Source organism: Eptatretus burgeri, chromosome 2, assembly GCF_056783735.1.
Source record: "Eptatretus burgeri isolate ZD-2024b chromosome 2, Ebu_testis_v1, whole genome shotgun sequence".
Lineage (NCBI taxonomy): Eukaryota > Metazoa > Chordata > Myxini > Myxiniformes > Myxinidae > Eptatretus > Eptatretus burgeri.
This window is the reverse complement of record NC_140962.1, coordinates 156,808,419-156,828,340: the sequence shown is the minus strand read 5'-3', so window position 1 is coordinate 156,828,340 and position 19,922 is coordinate 156,808,419. Positions and strand designations below refer to the sequence as shown.

The following is a 19,922-nucleotide window of genomic DNA, read 5'->3' as shown; positions in this document are numbered from 1 at the left end:
TATCTGCTGTTTAGAAGCTCCAAAGTGCATCGACATAGTTTCCTCGCCCAACTTACAATCGTAGTTTTCGCTGAAATCGCACTGCACTACACATTCCGCATCCTCAATCTCCTGTTTCAGCTTCCTCACCGCACAGTACTGACTAATGATTCTGTATTGATGTTTCATGAGTTCTTTGAATTCTTTCTCGAATTTCTGGCACAATTTCTCCTTTGTATCGCTATCATGTTATTTCCTCTGTATTCTTGAACTGGTACTGCCATTGTTTATCAATGCTGTTCTGACTTCATGATATAGAATATTGGTTTCATCGTTCACCGGACAGGGATCAATGTATAATTTGGTAATGTCACCGCACTGAGGACAGTTTCCATACATGCACGAGATTGATGAATGGCTACAGACGAGGATGTCGATCAGATCAGATTGCGGATTGATGGATCAATCAAAACACCGACATCTTACAACGCTTTGACCTTGAGCTCCACATTCATATGTACTTTGGAACCCGTTGTCTCTTTGTCCTTGAGTGTTGGTTGCACCACGTAAAAAGGACAGAGACGACAAAATGACGAATACGATAAAAAGTGTTCAGGATTCTCTGATAGAAATTTTGAGTGTAAAGTTTTCATTGACTCGGTCAGATACCGCTTGGGACGCTTCTCCTTCTTGCTCATTATCATTTCGCGCTTGCCTTCTGCTTGCCTGCTGTTGTCATCACGAAGATAAAAATCAGCAGCCATCATTGCAACTTGCGGTAGGCACTGCTTCTTGACACGTTCAGCATTCAAGACCAGAGGAGAGTCTTCTACTCATTTCGCCAGTCCCCTCTTAGCAAAGTGAAGATCCACCTTCGCCTTCTCCAGGAGCCGGTATTTCTTCAGCAAATTATTTACAACGACATTTTGGATGAGCATTTTTCCATTTGTGGATTTGGTACGATCAATATTGGCCCGTATGCTGTCTTTCAAGATAAATCCAAAAGTCAATTCTCTCCGAACATCATGCTGCCAGATGCCACCAACTTATTCGCTCTCGTACCTGGTGACTCATGTGTATTTCTACCAACCGCTGTCTTCTTATTACTTAATTCGTCGACTATCTTTCCATTCCATCTTCGGAGCTTCTTCAAATTTTTCCGTAGATCCTTCACTTGATCTTGTAATTTATTGATCATCCTGTATGCTTTCCGCTCATCACGCCGCAACTTTTTCCTCCCGGCTGCTTTTTGATGAGAAACCTGTGTTGGTGGTGTAAGCGCTGGAGTGTGTGGAGCTGGAACATCAATTGGATTGTGATTACGGTCACGGTAATTTCTTGTGTTTTCCCTCCATTTTTTCTTTACCGATTGATGCTGCCTTTCATTCATGTCCTTAGCGAGCTTTATTTTACCGTCGGCTTTCCTTTTCAAATACCTCTCCCTTTCCTTCTGTTTATATGCCTCGTGTGCAACAGGATCTTCCCGGATTCTTCTCCGATACTCGGCCATCATATCTTTTTTCTCCTTATTCGGCATCTTGTCTGTCTGAAAACCAAGAAACCAGTAGTAGTAGTAGTATTAGTGCTACTATCGATACGGCACTGTTCCCAAATAAATTATTCAAAAATAATTATCTCGGTGCTCGAAGACACCAACGTTTTCAATTATATATAAATTTCACATATTTAATGTTGATTTTCCACTAAACCAAACATTATGCACCATACGAGTTTATAGGACACATATTAACATATGTCGATGCATTTTATTCACGCAATCGGTCCAGCTTTTTAAGTCTAACCATACTGACACAAGTACGAATCCCCTTTGATAATAGCTTGCGTACTTTGTAATGAGTGACCCATCAATGACCAAATATTGGGTCAGCATCAGTTATACATAGAAAACAACATGCGACATTTGTCGACTCTTCCGCTACATTTGATTGTTCTATGGAATATTCGATTACTGCTCAACAAAACCTTTCATAGGTGAGAGAAATGGAAGTTAAAGGCAGATAAAATGATCATGCTATCACATCTTGCCTGTCTGAAAGTATCAGATTGTCATTACCGTTACCTGAGGTCATTACCGATATTTTCGATGGGTAACGGTAATGACTCATGAAAAGTAACGGTAATGACAAACTTTTACTTTTTCTCGGACAACACTGCTCCGAATTTTAGCAAAAAAAAACATGATGAAAGCCACTAAATATTAGCGCTTCATGATTACAAACACACCTGGAATATACCATCAGAGATGGGGAATCCCCCGCCATTGAATGAAAAAGGTCATACATATTCCAGACAATGAGGGAGGTGAATTGGAAACAAAACACCATTTGGTCATCATCTCGAAAATGTTCCCCAGGGGTGAGGAACGTTGTAACCAAAAATAATTGAAATCAGATAAGCGGTTTTCCATATATTACAAAAAACATTTTTTTCAAGATGGCCACCCCAGTCGTCCATCTTGGATCTGGCCACGCCCAAAATCAATAGGGTTCTTCCTTTTCAGGTGGTACATGTGTGACCCAAATTTCAAATCGATATGGCGAACAGTTTATGAGTTATCGCACTCACAGCTATAAATGTTGACGCACGGATGGACGGACGGACGGACAGCCGGACGACCTGGGTGACAACAATATCTCCCTTCCGCCACGCGGCGGGGGATAAAAACACGCCTGGAATATGAACGAACCCCTTCCACATTATCTGAGGGTAACGGTAATGACCATTAATTTCCCTGACATAGAAAAAAAATTCAAAATTTACCTCGTTTTATTCTTGATTCGTCAAATTATTTGACCTTGTAAATTCTAAAATGGTGCCTTGAGAACTGGTCTCCCGACTCAAAGTACCCTATTTATTGGCCACTCTATGGAAAATTCTTCTTCATTCAACATCAGTAACGCTAATGACATTTTCAAAGTTAATCAAGGGATTGGCATCATTTCAATCGTTCTACTCCCTTTCCTGTGACAAATTTTCCAAACTGTATTAAAACTATTGCCAATCATTCTTTTTCACTTCAATTTCCTGACAAAGTTCATTTAATGGAGTAATCACGAATTTTAGTACGATGACATGTCCTGGGACAGGTAACGGTAATGACATTTCATTTACAAAATTTACATTTATACAATATTGTGGCATCAAATAAGAAGAATAATATTTTTTCCATGTCATTTTCCAAATTTCCAATCATTCCTAGGCTTTTGTTGCAGTTGGAGTGCATATATTGAAGATATGTTTGTGGATATTTTTTTTTCAAATAAATCGTACGTTTTTCTGAGAATGGCCCGGCAATGTCACCAATCTGTCGTGCGATGGGCCGAACATGGCACATCAATAACACGAGGTACACGATTAGCAAACCATGAATACATACAAAACAGCAAGGCCTAACCACAGCTTATTACCGATTAACCTTGACAAACACGAGGAAAACATCAGTACTCGGAGGGTTTGGTTGATAGGTCCACCCAGCATTCAGATGGACTTCATTTCCCACATCCGGCCGATTCATGTCCTCATGGAATAAAAACAAATTCCACACAGGAACCACACCTTGTTACAAACTTCATAAAAGTCGTTTCTAAGTTTTACCGTTCCCAGTTTGAAGAAATAGCACACCGACTCCCTACAGAAGCGGCAGGAAGGGTCATGTGATAACCCTCTCTGGGGTATACAGATTACAGTGGAACGTTTCGATCTACTCGTGACGTACATCTTCCAAGCTATGCACAAGTACGAGTATTCCTTATTGGGCCTTATTACCCACAAACAGACACCTTAATTAATATTGACAATTTCAAGTTTCATACATAAATCCATATCTCCTGTTTAAAATGATCTCGCTTACCCTGAGCCAATGTTGCAAGCTCTGTCGACTCTGTCACAAATTACATACATTCGTTACAAACATAACATTGATAAACTATGAGATATGACAAACTGAACAGAAATGTACCAAGAGAGAGTAAACGATTCACTTTACCTGTTTGGGCTTTGTCACAGTGAAAGGTGTATGACAACAGCTGACAAGGATAAATGGATCGTGTGTGTGTGTGTGTGTGTGTGTTTTTTGATTTAGCTCACCTCCTCCCTGATGGGGTGATGATGGTTATTTAGTTCCCCCAGGATAAGATGATGATTCCCAAAGGATGATGAGAATTTCATTCCCCAGCATGGGATGATGGTCCGAAAGGATGAGATGATTGTGATGATTCCTAAAGGATGAGATGATGGTGAGGATTCCCAAAGGATGAGATGATGGTGAGGATTCCCAAAGGATGAGATGATGGTGATGATTCCCAAAGGATGAGATGATGGTGATGATTCCCAAAGGATGAGATGATGGTGATGATTCCCAAAGAATGAGATGATGGTGATGATTGCTAAAGGATGGGATGATGGTGATGATTCCCAAAGGATGAGATGATGGTGATGATTTTCCAAAAGGATGAGATGATGATGATGATTCCCAAAAGGATGAGATGATGGTGATGATTCCCAAAGGATGAGATGATGATGATGATTCCAAAAGGATGAGATGATGATGATGATTCCCAAAGGATGAGATGATGGTGATGATTCCCAAAGGATGAGATGATGGTGTTGATTCCCAAAGGATGAGATGATGGTGATGATTCCCAAAGGATGAGATGATGGTGATGATTCCCAAAGGATGAGATGATGGTGTTGATTCCCAAAGGATGAGATGATAGTGATGATTCCCAAAGGATGAGATGATGGTGATGATTCCCAAAGGATGAGATGATGGTGATGATTCCCGAAGGATGATGTGAATTTGTTCCGCAGGATGTTTTGTTATACATTTTCATATCGATATGGAAATCCAGGCTCTTGGGCTCGTGAAACAACAGAGCACGGCAGGTTCACAGACCGAGATGATTCAAGGAGAACAGGTAGAGAAGGATCGTTCAGACAAATGGATGAGAGGCAGAAGGAACATGGAGTGGTCAAGGAGAGCAGTTGGAGATAACAAATGAGAGGACAATGGGCAGCACCGTTGATGGAGTGGGTGGGGAATGAGGAGGGAGGGAGATAAACACAGAGTCGGTTTTTACGGAGGAGAGAATAGAGGGATGGGGAAAACTAGGGTTAGCTTTTCTTGAGGCTGATAGGGTTAGGGTTATCTTTTCTTGAGGCTGTTAGGGTTAGCTTTTCTTGAGGCTTTTAGGGTTAGGATTAGGGTTAGCTTTTCTTGAGGCAATGTTTTTATGGCTGGATGCCCTTCCTGATGCCAACCCTGGTCGCCACTTACGACACACAGGGATATGGTACACCTATTCTAACCGGGGCATACACCGGGACCAGTACACTGGTACTCATTTCGCCGACCTCGGAAGGATGACAGGCTGAGTCAACCCCCTGGTGTTAATTCAGCAGCCAACGGGGCTCAAACTCGACTCTGGACCTTCGGATCCCAAGCCAGCCACCCTAACCACTAAGCCAACACCAGGCTTATACTCCAGCTTGTAGGTATGAGATAAATGCAAAACTCTCAGATTTTTCATAGGGTCTGAATAATTTGGGGCTTTAATGTATTTGTGTATTATATATATATATATATATATATATATATATATATATATATATATATATATATATATATATATATATATATATATATATATATACATGACAAACCATTCATTGTCAGCGATGGTCGGTGTCGCTCTCTCCTGTACATGTCCATAATGATGACGTACCTCGTGCTCCTGCGGTGCAGTCGTACACCTTCCTACACCGTTGTGAGGGTGAGACCCGGTCTCCATAGCCCCCTGCCGGTTTGGTAAGACGCTACTTGTCGTCCTTTGAGCGTCCTTCGGAGCCGTTTCGATGGCCAGGGCGATCTCCAGAGCCCTCTCGTACGTTAACCCTCTCTCCGAGAGGAGTCTCCGCCGAATGAGTTGGTCGTTCACTCCGCACACCAAACGGTCCCTCAACATGTCGTCCCGAACTCGCCCGAAGTTACAACGTCCCGCCAGCTTGGACAGCTCGGCGTTAAAAAGAGCCACCGATTCGCACGGCTTCCTGTCCCTGCTGTTAAATCGAAACCTCTGCACGATGTCCGACGGTTCTGACTCCAGGTGATCCCTCATAATCTCCACCAAGCTGTCGAACGGTTCCCGTGCGACCTTCCTCGGCTCCACCAGACGTTTTAACAGCCCGAAGGCCTCCGGTCCCATCACGGTGAGCAACACGGCTCGCTTCCGCTCCTCTCCCTCGATCCCGTTAGCCGTAAAGAAGAACTCCACTCGCTCCACGTACTGCGACCAGTCTTCGTTCTCCTCACAAAACTCTCCCATTTTCCCCACGGGGCTCATCCTGCCTCACGCGCACAGCCGATGAACATTTGTTGTTTGAATTTTGCTCAGTATTCATTGCACACGTTATAGGCTTACCGGAGGAGATCCACGACGACCATCATTGAATAACAAGCTCCCCCAATCGCTCTCACCTCTGTTTGGGAAACCGGAAGTTCTATCACTTCCGGTTAGGAAGGTTAGGTTGTTGTTTTATTGTCCTCCCTAAAAAATGATATTATATATGACTTACAAAAGAAGTCAAAGGATTATTACACAGCAATGTATATGTATACACATATTTATTTATATATGTATGCATGTACAGTACGTATGTACAGTACGTATGTCCTGTACGTATGTCCTGTACGTATGTCCTGTACGTATGTCCTGTACGTATGCACTGTACATATGTATATGCCTGGTGTGGCTTAATGGTTCGGGTGGTGGGCTGGGGATCCATGGATTCTGAGTTCAAATCCCGCATTCCGTTGAATTAATTCCAGGTGGGGTTGACTCTGCCTGTCATCCTTCCGAGGTCGGCAAAATGAGTGCCAGCTTGCTGGTGTCCTGTGTCGGAGTGGCGACCCGTCCAGGATTGTGCCTAATAGCCAAGGAGATTGCTGATGCAGCACCAACTCTGCATAGAGTATGGTCCTGAGGGATATATATCACTTTAGGTCATCACGTATCACTTTAGCCCAATCTCCCAATCTCGCAATGGTGAAGAACTTAACAAATTATCAGATCTGCATCTGGATTCGCATCTTCACCGAATTCTAATCAGTTCCTCCTTGTCACACACCTAACCTACCCACAAAGTTTCATCCGGATCCATCCAAACTTTTTGAGATATCCTGCACACAGAACAGACAAACAAAAAACATAACCTCCTTCACCTTTGGTGGTAGAGGTAATCAGCTGTTCCTGTAGGTTTCTTCTGCTGGGTAGTGCAATTCACAGCAAAGACTCAACCATGAGCACCAAGGAGCTTTCAAAAGACCTCCAGGAAAAAGTTGTGGAAAGGCACAGTTCAGGCGATGGGTATAAAAATATTTCAAAGGCCTTGAATATCCCTTGCAGCAGAGTCGAGACAATCATTAAGAAGTAGAAGGTGTATGGTACCACCAAGACCCTGACGAGATCAGGTCGCCCCCTCCAAAATGGATGACCAAGCAAGGAGGAGACTGATCAGAGAGGCCACCAAGAGGCGAATGGCAACTTAGAAAGAGCTACATCCCTTTATGGCAAAGACTGGTCACTGGTGTGCACGTGACAACAATATCTCAAGCTATCCACAAGTCTGGCCTACACGGAAGAGTGGCAAGAAGGAAGCCATTACTCAAAAATCCCACCATGAGTCCTGTTTGAGGTATGCAAAACCTACTCCAGAGATTCTGAAGCCATGTGGAAAAAAGTTTTGTGGTCTGTCAAAACCAAAATATAACTTTTTTGACCTAAATGCAAAACGTCACATTTGGCACAAACCCAACACAGCATATCAACCAAAGAACACCATCCCTACTGTGAAGCATGGCGGTGGCAGCATCGTGTTATGGGGATGTTTCTCATCAGCAGGGACTGTGGCACTTGTCAGGATATAACGGAAAATGGAAGGAGCAAAATACAGAAACACCCGAGAGGAAAATCTGCTTCCCTCTTCAAGAAAGCTGAAATTGTGATGGAAGTTCACCTTTCAGTATGACAATGACCTGAAGCACACAGCCAAAGCTTCACTGGAGTGTCTAAGGAACAAAAAGATAAATGTCCTCGAGTGGTCCAGTGTAAGAAAGCAGTGTAAGAGGAGGGGAAGGGAATGATGAAAAAACGCACCCAAACAGCAACATTTTCTTCTTAACCGCCGGATTCGATATTAAACTGAGCAGGAGCATATAAAACAGACACGATCTACCTAGCAAAGGCCTGCCTGCATGCTCTCACATGCAGCGACCTTTTCAACACTACTGAACAGAGGGGGAGGGGTAAGGGAGTAGGGGGAGGGGAAGGGGTGGGAGAAAACAGGAGAGTGGTGGAAGAGAGAAGAAGGGGAGAGGAAAGGTGGGGAGAGGGGAGGGGTCAGATTGAGAGAGAGAGAGAGAGAGAGAGAGAGAGAGAGAGAGAGAGAGAGAGAGAGAGAGAGAGAGAGAGAGAGAGAGAGAGAGAGAGAGAGAGAGAGAGAGAGAGAGAGAGAGAGGTGGGAAAGAGATGGGTGAGAGAGTGGCGGGGAGCAAAGGGAGAGGAAAGGGGGAGAGTGGAGGGGTCTGAGAGTGGAGGGGGAGAGCAAAGGGAGAGGAAAGGGGGAGAGTGGAGGGGTCGGGGAGAGAGAGAGAGAGAGAGAGAGAGAGAGAGAGAGAGAGAGAGAGAGAGAGAGAGAGAGAGAGAGAGAGAGAGAGAGAGAGAGAGAGAGAGAGAGAGAGAGAGAGAGAGAGAGAGAGAGAGAGAGAGAGAGAGAGAGAGAGAGAGAGAGAGAGAGAGAGAGAGAGAGAGAGAGAGAGAGAGAGAGAGAGAGAGAGAGAGAGAGAGAGAGAGAGAGAGAGAGAGAGAGAGAGAGAGAGAGAGAGAGAGAGAGAGAGAGAGAGAGAGAGAGAGAGAGAGAGAGAGAGAGAGAGAGAGAGAGAGAGAGGTCAGAGAAAGGGAGAGAGAGGGGTTGGAGAGAGAGGGGGTGGAGAGAGGTAGACAGAGAGGGTTCAGAGAGAGGGAGAGGGGTGGGAGAGAGAGGTCAGAGAAAGGGAGAGAGAGGGGTTGGAGAGAGGTAGACAGAGAGGGTTCAGAGAGAGGGAGAGGGGTGGGAGAGAGAGGAGGGTGGGAGAGAGAGGTGTGAGAGAGAGGTGTGTGTGAGAGAGAGAGAGAGAGAGAGAGAGAGAGAGAGAGAGAGAGAGAGAGAGAGAGAGAGAGAGAGAGAGAGAGGTGGGAAAGAGATGGGTGAGAGAGTGGGGGGGGGGAGCAAAGGGAGAGGAAAGGGGGAGAGTGGAGGGGTCTGAGAGTGGAGGGGGAGAGCAAAGGGAGAGGAAAGGGGGAGAGTGGAGGTGTCGAGGAGAGAGAGAGAGAGAGAGAGAGAGAGAGAGAGAGAGAGAGAGAGAGAGAGAGAGAGAGAGAGAGAGAGAGAGAGAGAGAGAGAGAGAGAGAGAGAGAGAGAGAGAGAGAGGTCAGAGAAAGGGAGAGAGAGGGGTTGGAGAGAGGGGTTGGAGAGAGGTAGACAGAGAGGGTTCAGAGAGAGGGAGAGGGGTGGGAGAGAGAGAGGAGGGTGGGAGAGAGAGGTGTGAGAGAGAGGTGTGTGAGAGAGAGAGAGAGAGAGAGAGAGAGAGAGAGAGGCAATAGCAGAGCGCAAAGGGGGAGAGGACAGTGGGGGATTCTGGCAGATGAGATGTCCAGTTTAACCTCCAGCTGAGAGATGGCACACACATTGATGAATCACCTTGTCTGTGAAGCACCAGGATGACAGTTTATAGCTCAGTCAATAATCGAACCCAGGTTCGACAGCTTCGAGCAAGCATTTGTACCTGTCAGCTATCCTGCCGTGATGTGGCAATTCAGTACTTTGTAACAACTGAAAACATTGTTTACTCATTGGCATCATCCAATTTATTTTGCCTGACTAACTCCGGAGATGTACTCACTGTTGCAGTATCATCGCCATAAAAGCTTGAAGAATGCTCACCAAGTGGCTTAAGCACTCAAGCAAGCACTCCAATGAAACGGTTGACAATGAACAGCCGGCAATTGGCAAGATATTCGCGATCGCCGTTCCGTCATATAAACACCAAGCACCCATTGAACACTTGTTTTTTTTTTAGCAGTCAGAACTAATGCTGAAGTCAATAAAGAAGTTTAAATTTTGAAATTTGAGTCACATCAAGAGATTCTAGAGGTTATGGCATGTGCGGAAATGAAATAAAGGCACAAATGCTGGCATCTCTGGGAGTTCATAAGCATTGCAATGTATCCAGCAATTCGTAGGTATGATGAAGAGTATTTCGGTAATATGAGTGAGGAAAGTGAAAAAATTGCGGTAATTGCAGCCTGTTCCAAGTCAAGTTATTGAGCAGGCCAAAACAATGGCGGCTTCAGACTCCAGCGAGCTGACTAATATGGCGTGCCGCCATCTTGGTGAGGCTTATTTGGGTTTTTAGTGATGAGCACCCCCTAAATTATCTTCAAAAGGGGTGTTTTAATTAACCCAATCACCCAATTTTCACTCCTGCTCTTCTTCGGAGTTCCCTTAGTATGCATGCAAAGTTTCAGGGCGATAGGTTTCATGGTTTTGGAGTTCGGGAGGATGCGCACACACATTTCACGTCGATGCATACAAAATTAATTTAAAAGCTCATGGCAAGTTTTGTGTCGCAAAGATAACTTGACCTTTCGATCATCTCTTCTAATTTACCGTGATGTCCGTGGAAATTTGGACCTTGTTATTTCATATCTCAAGGTTTTCTCGTTTATGACTACTCACGCGGTGTATGACAGCCATGGCAGTATAGATCGTTAATGAACATTAATGAACATTATCACGCACTACGAAAAGAAGAAGAAGAAGAAGAAGAAGAAGAAGAAGAAGAAGAAGAAGAAGAAGAAGAAGAAGAAGAAGAAGAAGAAGAAGAAGAAGAAGAATCTGTGCGGATTAGGGCGCGAAGGGCTCGAGATTCGGTTGTTCGACGGCTGTGGCTGTGAGGCAGGATGAGCCCCATCGGGAAAATGGGAGAGTTTTGTGAGGAGAACGAAGACTGGTCGCAGTACGTGGAGCGAGTGGAGTTCTTCTTCACAGCTAACGGGATCGAGGGAGAGGAGCGGAAGCGAGCCGTGTTGCTCACCGTGATGGGACCGGAGGCCTTCGGGCTGTTAAAACGTCTGGTGGAGCCGAGGAAGGTCGCACGGGAACCGTTCGACAGCTTGGTGGAGATTATGAGGGATCACCTGGAGTCAGAACCGTCGGACATCGTGCAGAGGTTTCGATTTAACAGCAGGGACAGGAAGCCGTGCGAATCGGTGGCTCTTTTTAACGCCGAGCTGTCCAAGCTGGCGGGACGTTGTAACTTCGGGCGAGTTCGGGATGACATGTTGAGGGACCGTTTGGTGTGCGGAGTGAACGACCAACTCATTCGGCGGAGACTCCTCTCGGAGAGAGGGTTAACGTACGAGAGGGCTCTGGAGATCGCCCTGGCCATCGAAACTGCGCCAAAGGACATCGCAGCCAAAAGTGTCATGAACACCGTTATATGGAGTCCGCAAGGGGCTATGGAGACCGGTTCTCGCCTGCACCGTGCTCTCCGGCGTTGTCCGAGCGCATGGCAGGAGCAAGAGGTACACGAATCTTCAATATGTATAAAAAGAGCTCCGTCTCAGCGTGATTCCTTCCTTCCTTCCTTACCGTGTGACTGCGTGTCTATTTTTTACGTACTATTGGAATGTACCTTTCTGCCCTTTAGACTGCTGAGACCCTTCAGACCTTCGATGATCCTCCAACACCCTGAAGACTCTCAAGATTCAGAAGACGCTCAAAGCCCGCGAAGACGCTCAAGGCCCCCGAAGATGCTCAAGGCCCCCGAAGATGCTCAAAGCCCCCGAAGATGCTCAAGGCCCCCCGAAGATGCTCAAGGCCCCCCGAAGATGCTCAAGGCCCCCCGAAGACGCTCAAGACCCCCGAAGACGCCCAAGGCCCCCGAAGACGCCCAAGACCCCCGAAGACGCCCAAGACCCCCAAAGACGCCCAAGACCCCCGAAGACGCCCAAGACCCCCGAAGACGCCCAAGACCCCCGAAGACGCCCAAGACACCCAAGATCCCCCAAGACTTCCGAGATCCAATATTTCTTTTAAGAAAGTTGAGAAATATGTCTTCCTAATTTAATATCATATTGGCCCCGACATTCGCCGATGACACGTTCCTGAAAAATGCAGAGAATGTCGGGGCATTCATTCATTCATTCATTCATTTATTTATTTATTTATTTATTTATTGTTGGCAGGCTCATGGAAGAGCGATAACACATAACAAATCAGGACATCATATGATAAGGAGAACAACAGGAGAAAGGGGAAACGACAACAGCAGGGCAGAGGGAGGAAGTACACCAACAAACTAGGGGCGCAGGTAACGATGAGGGGTAAGGGAGAACGCAAAGGGTAGACAATGGATACATACACAAAATTGTGTTTGACGAGTTTGTGATTTTGTCATGGTTTGAGGAGAGGGACGAGGCTGCTGCCTGTTTGTCAGAGGGATGAGAGATGTCACGGCAGAGTGTGGAGTCATCAGCAAAGAGATAGAGGAATTTTCAGAGTCAGTGAGATCATTGATGAAGATTAGGAATAATATGGGGTCCTCCAGCCTTGACAGGGAGAGGAGATGAAAGGGTTCCGTTGAGAGCCACACGTTGTCTACAAGAGTGGAGTTGGCCTTGGATTCCATAGGCAGACAGTTTGGAGAGCTCGGCGGGATGCCAGGCTGTATCAAAACCTCGAGATATGTCCAGAGAGACGGCCCTCATGTCATGACTGATATTGAGGGTTGGGAGATGAGAAGCAGCATGTCCGAGGTTGAGTGACCAGATCTGAATCTGAATTGATGATCTGAGATGAGGCTTTTGGAGAAAAGGAATGATTTTGTTTCGACTGCGATGATGGATTCCATGACCTTGCTGATGGAAGTAACTGAATTGCGCTGTAGTGAAGAGTATCTGTCTTTGCACATTTTTTTTAATGTAAGGCTGTGATGATGGCTGATTTTGATGATGACAAACTCACAGAACAGGAGCAGGAGTGAAGAAGGACAGGAGAGGGGAGTACAGAACAGTGAGGAATAGACACTTGAGGAGATCTGTGGAAGGGATAGGGTGGGGTACACGGGGTAAACAAGATGGTTACGACTGTACATGGACTTTCAGGAAGGAAAGCAGGGAATTTGAAGGAGGTGGGTTTGGGGTGGATTAACGGGGGTAGAAAAGATCATGGTTTTGGATGGGGGAAGATAAGAGGTGGTGGTGGTGAATGGTTGTTTTGAAGACCTGGAGAGAAGAATGAGATTGAAGAGTGTGTGGGAGTTTGTTCCAAAGGTGGGAAAAAGAGGAATGAAAGAATGAAGGTCAGCAGTGATTCTTGATTTTGGTAGTTTTATCTGAAGGGGGTTGCTGCAGGACCTTGAGCATATATGAAGGAGGTGGGTGGGGGCGACAGAGCGGTGGAGGCGAGGCCGGAGAGGACATGGTAGAAGACAGAAAGACCACCAACCTGCCTGTGGTGAGAGTGAGAGACCCAGAGACTCGGTCTCATGAAGGGAAAGTACTCGTGTTTAAATTTATTAATTTTCTCAACCCCCAAACCACAACATGAGTGAAGATTTTCCAAATGATATTTCGCTCTTTCATTACAGAAAGACACAATTGTTTTCTCTTCTTAATTACAAGTGTTATTTCATTTCAGTGTTATCTTGTGTTATCACATAAATATAAATGCATGTTTTGTTGAAACCAAAACTAGATCGATGCTCTCAGAAGCAGGGGGCTCCATGTATATTTCAGTTTTAACGAGATTATTAATTTTTTAGTTTTTAGCAAAATTAGTGACAAAAGTAGGAGAGTAAAATTAAAGTCTTCAATTGCAAGTAAAAAAACTTTGTGACAGGTTATGAAATTGTTAAACCTCGTGTTGTTATTACAGTTCAAGTTCCTAAAATGTTATGCTTGTTGATGAATATAAGGGGGGGGTGATGTTTCTTCTTTTTCTTAATTTCCATCTTAATTTTTTCAATGATGAGGGTTGTTCGGACAAAACTGGGGGCAAAGACATGTAGCCGATTGCCCCCGTGTATTTCGTTTTAACGTACCATTTCATTATTGAGAACTCGAAGGGAACTCGGTGGAACGCATACCTCTGTCCCACAATGCCTGATCCATGTGAACGTGTCGGTCCTGATACATTTTCGCACTAGATGGTATTCATAGAATACTTACCCTGTCCTATTGTCAGGTCAGGCCAGATTAGATCTGTGACTTGCTACAGGTATCATGTAAACCTGTACTGACCTGTTTCATGGTCAGGTTGTCAGTGAGTAAACTTCCCCCCCCCCCACCACGTTTCCTGGTGAGGAGGGTGTTTGGATATGGACACCCAGCAGGATTAAAAACAAAACCTGTCAAAGGGCGGAGGAGCTCCTTGTGAGCCAACAACCATCCATATCTAGTGGCCAACTGTGTCTGCGGACGTCCTCCTGCAGTTGGGGTACTTTTTATGAGGAGGTTGGTGGCAGGATTTGTACTCCGGCCACCGTAAAACCCTTCACAACGCAAAGAAAATTGAAAACCCACTCCGTGGGAGTACCTCTTGTGCAGCTTCCCTCCGCAGGGCAGCTCACCGGATGACGGGATTGGGGCAAAGCCTTCGGGACCCCCAATCTTTGATGATGGGAGGAAAACCACGGGGTAACCTTCTTGGGTAAGATTGCAGGAGAGTGTGTGTGGGGTGGTGCTGAGGTTTCGTCCACCAGACGGCGGTCTCCTTGGGTTAACCTGAGGCGGTCCCTCCTGGTGGGTGCCTGGAATGTCCTATCCCTAAGAGAGGATGATCACCTGTCTCTGTTATCATCTGCGGTCAAGCGTTTGAACATCGTTATTGCAGCACTCTCTGAGGTTCGGAGACCTGATGGTAGCGAGATCATGGCAGGTGGTTAGATCTACTACTGGTCTGGTCGCTCTGATGGTTACCATTCCCAAGGAGTTGCTGTAGCTGTGTCCAATAAGCTGACTCCAATGGTAATTGAGGTAACACCGGTCAACGAGCATATTATGAGACGAAGGATTCGTCACTCCTTGGGTGTCGTTTCCCTGGTCTCTGTATGTGCTCCGCCTGAGGCGAGTGATCTCACCGTAAAGGACGCACTCTATGCCACGCTCGAGTCTGTGGTTGATCAGTGCTCCAGGTGAGATACCTTTCTCGAGATTTACACCATACATCACACTTTAATTGTGTGCGTGACTAAAGGAACTATGAGACTTAAAACGAAACAATAGGGAAATAATAAAATAATAACTAGCAGTTCCTGTTCAAAAATAACCATTGAAATAATTATGCAAAAACCAAGCAGCCTTCCCCTTCTTCTCCCAATCATAACCCATCTATAATCTTCCTCTCATGCGGAGGATTGGTGATAGTTTCTGTGAGCCAGGCCCGTTCCTGAAATTATTATTATTCGACATACGATTACATTAATTTGATGGTGTCCCTCATCGTTTGTAATCCTCCACCCAAACAAAGCCGATGGAAATCTGTTGTAACAAACCCGGGCAGTATATTATCACCAGAGGCCTGCAGGCCTGATATCTTAAGCCCAAGATGGCGGCCATATCATTTTGTTTGCGTGCCACGGTGGGTGGAGTCGAGCGCCAAATATGGGTGGAGTCTGGCAGCTGTCCGCCCAATCGGTGCAGATTTCAAAAATCGACCAACAACAATACAGAGCTCTTGTTGACCTGCCACTAAAAAGAATGTATAAGGGGTTGAAATGATCATCATCTCAACAAATAACTATACTCCTTTTGGGAGGATGGGAAGCAAATTGATATCATGCATCCATGGTGAGGTGGATAAACAATGAAAATGTTGAAAGGGAAGGGAGGACAGGAATGACAGAGGAGATGGAAAACCAGAACTGGGAGGAGGATGGTGATGTGTGGCCATTGGAGAAAGAAGGGGACGTGACGCCATTTTAACATATTTAATATCCATAGATATCCTATTTCCCCACTTGGGGGAGAATCTGGTATGCATTGGGGGGGGGGGTGGCACTTGGAGTAATGGGCTTTCATGAAGATTCCAGCTTATGATTCGCAACGAGCGCAATAAATGTATCTTATTTTTTTCTCTTTCTCTCATTTATGATTGTGGACTCCTTTTCAGGCCATGAAGTCGACAAGATCTCAGGGTAGCATCGGACCAATCCCAGTCTGGTTGGAGACGCAGGAATTGATGGCCGAGGCTCTCCAAGCCGTAATTATGGGACTCGGGATCGAGGTCTTCAGACTGCTCCGTGCCGGTGTTGTGCCCACTTCATTGAGGGCTAAACTCTGTTCTTTGGCGACACAAAAGTTCACCTCCGCCATCTATGCTCAGCTCTTCTATTTCATGGAGTCGTGCTGTCATGGACGCTCGACCATACTTGACTTTGGAAAGGGTGATGACTATTTTCTGAGATCTGCTGAAGTCCTGCGTATCGAGATGGACTCCATCGGTTCTCTGGAGGAGGGCATAGACCTCGAGGATGGTAAGTTGTGGGACGTGTATGCAATGTGCTACATATAATGATTTAATATTTATTTGCTTAATTCTTTTAATCTTTTTTTTTCATTTAATTCAACATTCATTCATTGTGTAATCTACATCTGCCTTTTTTATCACCACGCCTTCGTCCCGTCTGTTCGCGTTAGTTTGTTGGATGTTAAAGATCTGACGATGTCCTTTGCGAAGACTCTGAGAGTTATCGCCGGCATCCTGAACAAATTGCAAATTCCTCCTTTTAAGCTACAAGAGGGCACTGCATCAGCGGCACAACCAGGTCCTCAGCCAATGATGTTACCCCGCAGCCATCTGCCGCATACGAAAGAAGATGACCACCCCTTTATCAGTACATTCATCGTTTCCCTCATCCACCTCTTTCATTAACATTTAAGGAGCATTCTGAGTGCTGCATTTTGGAGCACGCTGTCCTCAAACTGAGACACGAACCCAGCCATTTGTTTTTTATTTTTATACATTTAAACAGTGGATGTTAAAAAGGCCAACAGTATTAAAATAACAAGCTCAAATGAGCTAAGATCCTCGTCATCTTAATGATGACGTCATAAAAACGAATATGACGTCATTGTGATGTATCAGGTTTGCGATAAATTATCTGTGCTAATGCCCGGCTTGATTCCCGCAAACAAAATTCAAACAGCTTGCCTCATTTCGGAGATAATGGAATCGGCGATTTCTATTCGCGGCGATATTATGACGTCAACTTTTTTTCTCGGAAGAAGTTCCAAAATCGGAGATGGTTACTGTCTGCGCGTGGGCTTTCTGCATATATGTGGCAAGTTTCACGAAGATCCGATGAAAACTCTGGGTAATGAAACAAAAAATAGGAATGACGTCATAAAAATTGATATGACGTCATAGTGATGTATCATATGTGCGGTAATTCATCTCTGCTAATGCCCTGTTCGATTCCCGCAAACAGAATTCGAAAAGCTTGCCGAGTTTCGGAGATAATTTTTCGGCGATTTCCATTCGCGGAGATATTTTGACGTCATAACTTTTTTTTTCTAGGAGGATTTTTCAAAATCGGACATGGTTACTGTCTGCGCAGGGTATTTTTACATATATATGCCAAGTTTCAGGAAGTTTCGATGAAAACTGTAGGCTGTGAAACAAAAAAGTCCACAAGAAGAAGATGAAGAACAACAACGTGAGTAAGACTTGGAGATCCTCCACGAGGATCTAAAAACATTTAGGAAGCCATTGCTTGCTGGGATGCTAACCAAATGCCATGTTTGGGGTTTGCTGTGTAATTATGATTTGCTCGAGTATGCGTACGTCAAAAGACACGGCGGGCCAATTAGCCGTGATCAAAGCCTTAATTGGGTGCGATTACCTTGCATATCGGCCTGCTTTTGGAATTGATTTTGAAGTTTTAGTGCATTTTGTGTTCCCACGTTGACAACTGCCGTTTCACCTTTTGTGCGAAACCTCTTCAGGGAGCCCAGAGGAGCTCGTCAAGAAATTTCCCTGCACCAAATGCTCCTACTGCTTCGCCACGATGGCTGCTTGGCAGCTGCACATGGAGAGGCACCGTCCGGTGTCGAGCGACAAGAAGCACAAGTGCAGCGAATGCCCCTACAGTACGGACGACAAGAGAAGCTTGAGAATCCACAGCAGGGTTCATACGGGAGAGAAGCCCTTTAACTGCAGCGTATGCGGCAAGCGTTTCAGTCAGTCCTCGTACCGTCAGCGGCACATGAGGATTCACAACAACGATCGCCCCTACTCGTGCACGGTTTGCTTGAAGAGTTTTAATCGCATGTCAGTTCTTCAACAGCACACCCGCATCCACACCGGGGAGCGCCCGTACGTGTGCAAAGTTTGCGCAAAGGCCTTCTCTCATCCATCGTCCCTTCAACAGCACACCCGCATCCACACCGGGGAGCGCCCGTACGTGTGCAAAGTCTGTTCGAAGAGCTTCTGTCATCAATCGGCTTTCCATAAGCATTCTCGGACTCACACCGGCGAGCGGCCGCACACATGCACGCTGTGCGGCAAAGCGTTTCGTGAAAAGGAACACTGTATGAGACACGTGGCTTGCTGTAAGTGCTCGGTGGAATAAAACCTCAGAGGACCGTGATTAGACCACCGTCGATATATATTCAAACGAAACGTCACAATCGATGACTCGGTGGCTGAATGACGTGCACGATTGTCAGACCGGTTCACCTTGGCACGATATTCAAATCTTTGAGTCGAACCTTAAATCACGACGCACTCCTTGCTCTCCTACGCCTGTTCTAATTTCCCTTTCTTTCATCCAGAAAGATGTCGGCAAAATGGCAACGAGGATTCTTAGGGTACTCTTCTCTCAAAATATTTCCTCTTTGCTGGGCTTTGCTCGTATGAGACCAGGTGGTAAAAGAGCAGCTTTCAAAGAGAGTACGTTTGCTGCTCATGCGGGTGGTGTTGGTGGTCAATTAAACCATGAATCCTGCTGACTGGCTTGCACGTCCACTTCCTTCCACTATCACGGAGATTACTAATTACACAAGTTGCACTTTTTTGTTTTAACTTGGCACCGTTTATTTATTCTCTGGAACACAAGTCCAACTGTGAATATTGCAGCTGAATTAATAGCAGTGTATTGGCTGCACCTCCTGTTTCAACCAACGTCGACTCCCTTTAAACCATTAGTTAATCCTCCACACCAACAGGCCTAAGGTCGACTTGAAACCATCCAGGAAGCTTTCCTATGGACTGCCTTCTCCTTTTAAATATACATTTGTTTGCAAAAGTACATTTCTGTAACATTCATACAAGTGGTGGCAAAACAAGATGTTCATCAGTACCATCGAAGTATGGGTATATTTGGCTTTAAACATCATCTGTTTATCATTTTCTATTCTTCATAATAAAAAAAAATTGAAATCAAATGGAACTGAATGGACAATGTAATACTGATGGAGGCCTTTGTCCTGCAGTGGACCAAGTAGACTGGTCAAGTCGAGTCATTACCTCTGCCACCCAAGGTAGATGGAGGTTATATTGTTGTGGTACCGTGTTCGGTGGCGAGGAACGACCGCAAGACGGAGCAATAGGGCCGTCTCCCACCGAACACCCGGAATTAAAAGGTCATCACCCCGGATAACTCCAGAGTCAACGGGTCACTTAAAGGACCGTAGTCACCAATATTTCGACGGCATGAGGTAGGGTCCACTTGTCTAATTCCAATTTACCTAAGTACCCACGCCTTCTCGCTACCGGGGAAGCCACACCCTCGGCCAACTTTTTCCGAACCGAGTCGCTATCACCGACTCGGATCCGGCGTAACCGAGCAGAAGTTACCAAAGCCACGCCGGACCAAATGAACA

General features: G+C 45.5%; 2 protein-coding genes across 2 annotated transcripts in view; one reads left to right on the top strand and one right to left on the bottom strand.

The window, feature by feature from the left end:
• Window positions 1–6,495, bottom strand: part of LOC147033674 (uncharacterized) — a 127,306-nt gene extending 120,811 nt beyond the window's left edge. The window contains exons 1-2 of the mRNA XM_085851820.1: window positions 6,420–6,495; window positions 5,724–6,342 (exon numbers count right to left, since the gene is read on the bottom strand). Coding sequence (XP_085707946.1) covers window positions 5,724–6,342; window positions 6,420–6,445 — 645 coding nt within the window. The 5' untranslated portion in view covers window positions 6,446–6,495. The remainder of the gene's footprint in view (window positions 1–5,723; window positions 6,343–6,419) is intronic.
• A 4,413-nt stretch (window positions 6,496–10,908) lies between these two features.
• LOC147033673 (uncharacterized) lies at window positions 10,909–19,484 on the top strand. Its single transcript, XM_085871754.1, has 3 exons — window positions 10,909–11,621; window positions 16,210–16,573; window positions 18,045–19,484. The coding sequence occupies exons 1-3, from the start codon at window positions 10,998–11,000 to the stop codon at window positions 18,668–18,670; spliced, it is 1,614 nt and encodes a 537-aa protein (XP_085727880.1). The 5' UTR covers window positions 10,909–10,997; the 3' UTR covers window positions 18,671–19,484.
• The last annotated feature ends 438 nt before the right edge of the window (window positions 19,485–19,922 follow it).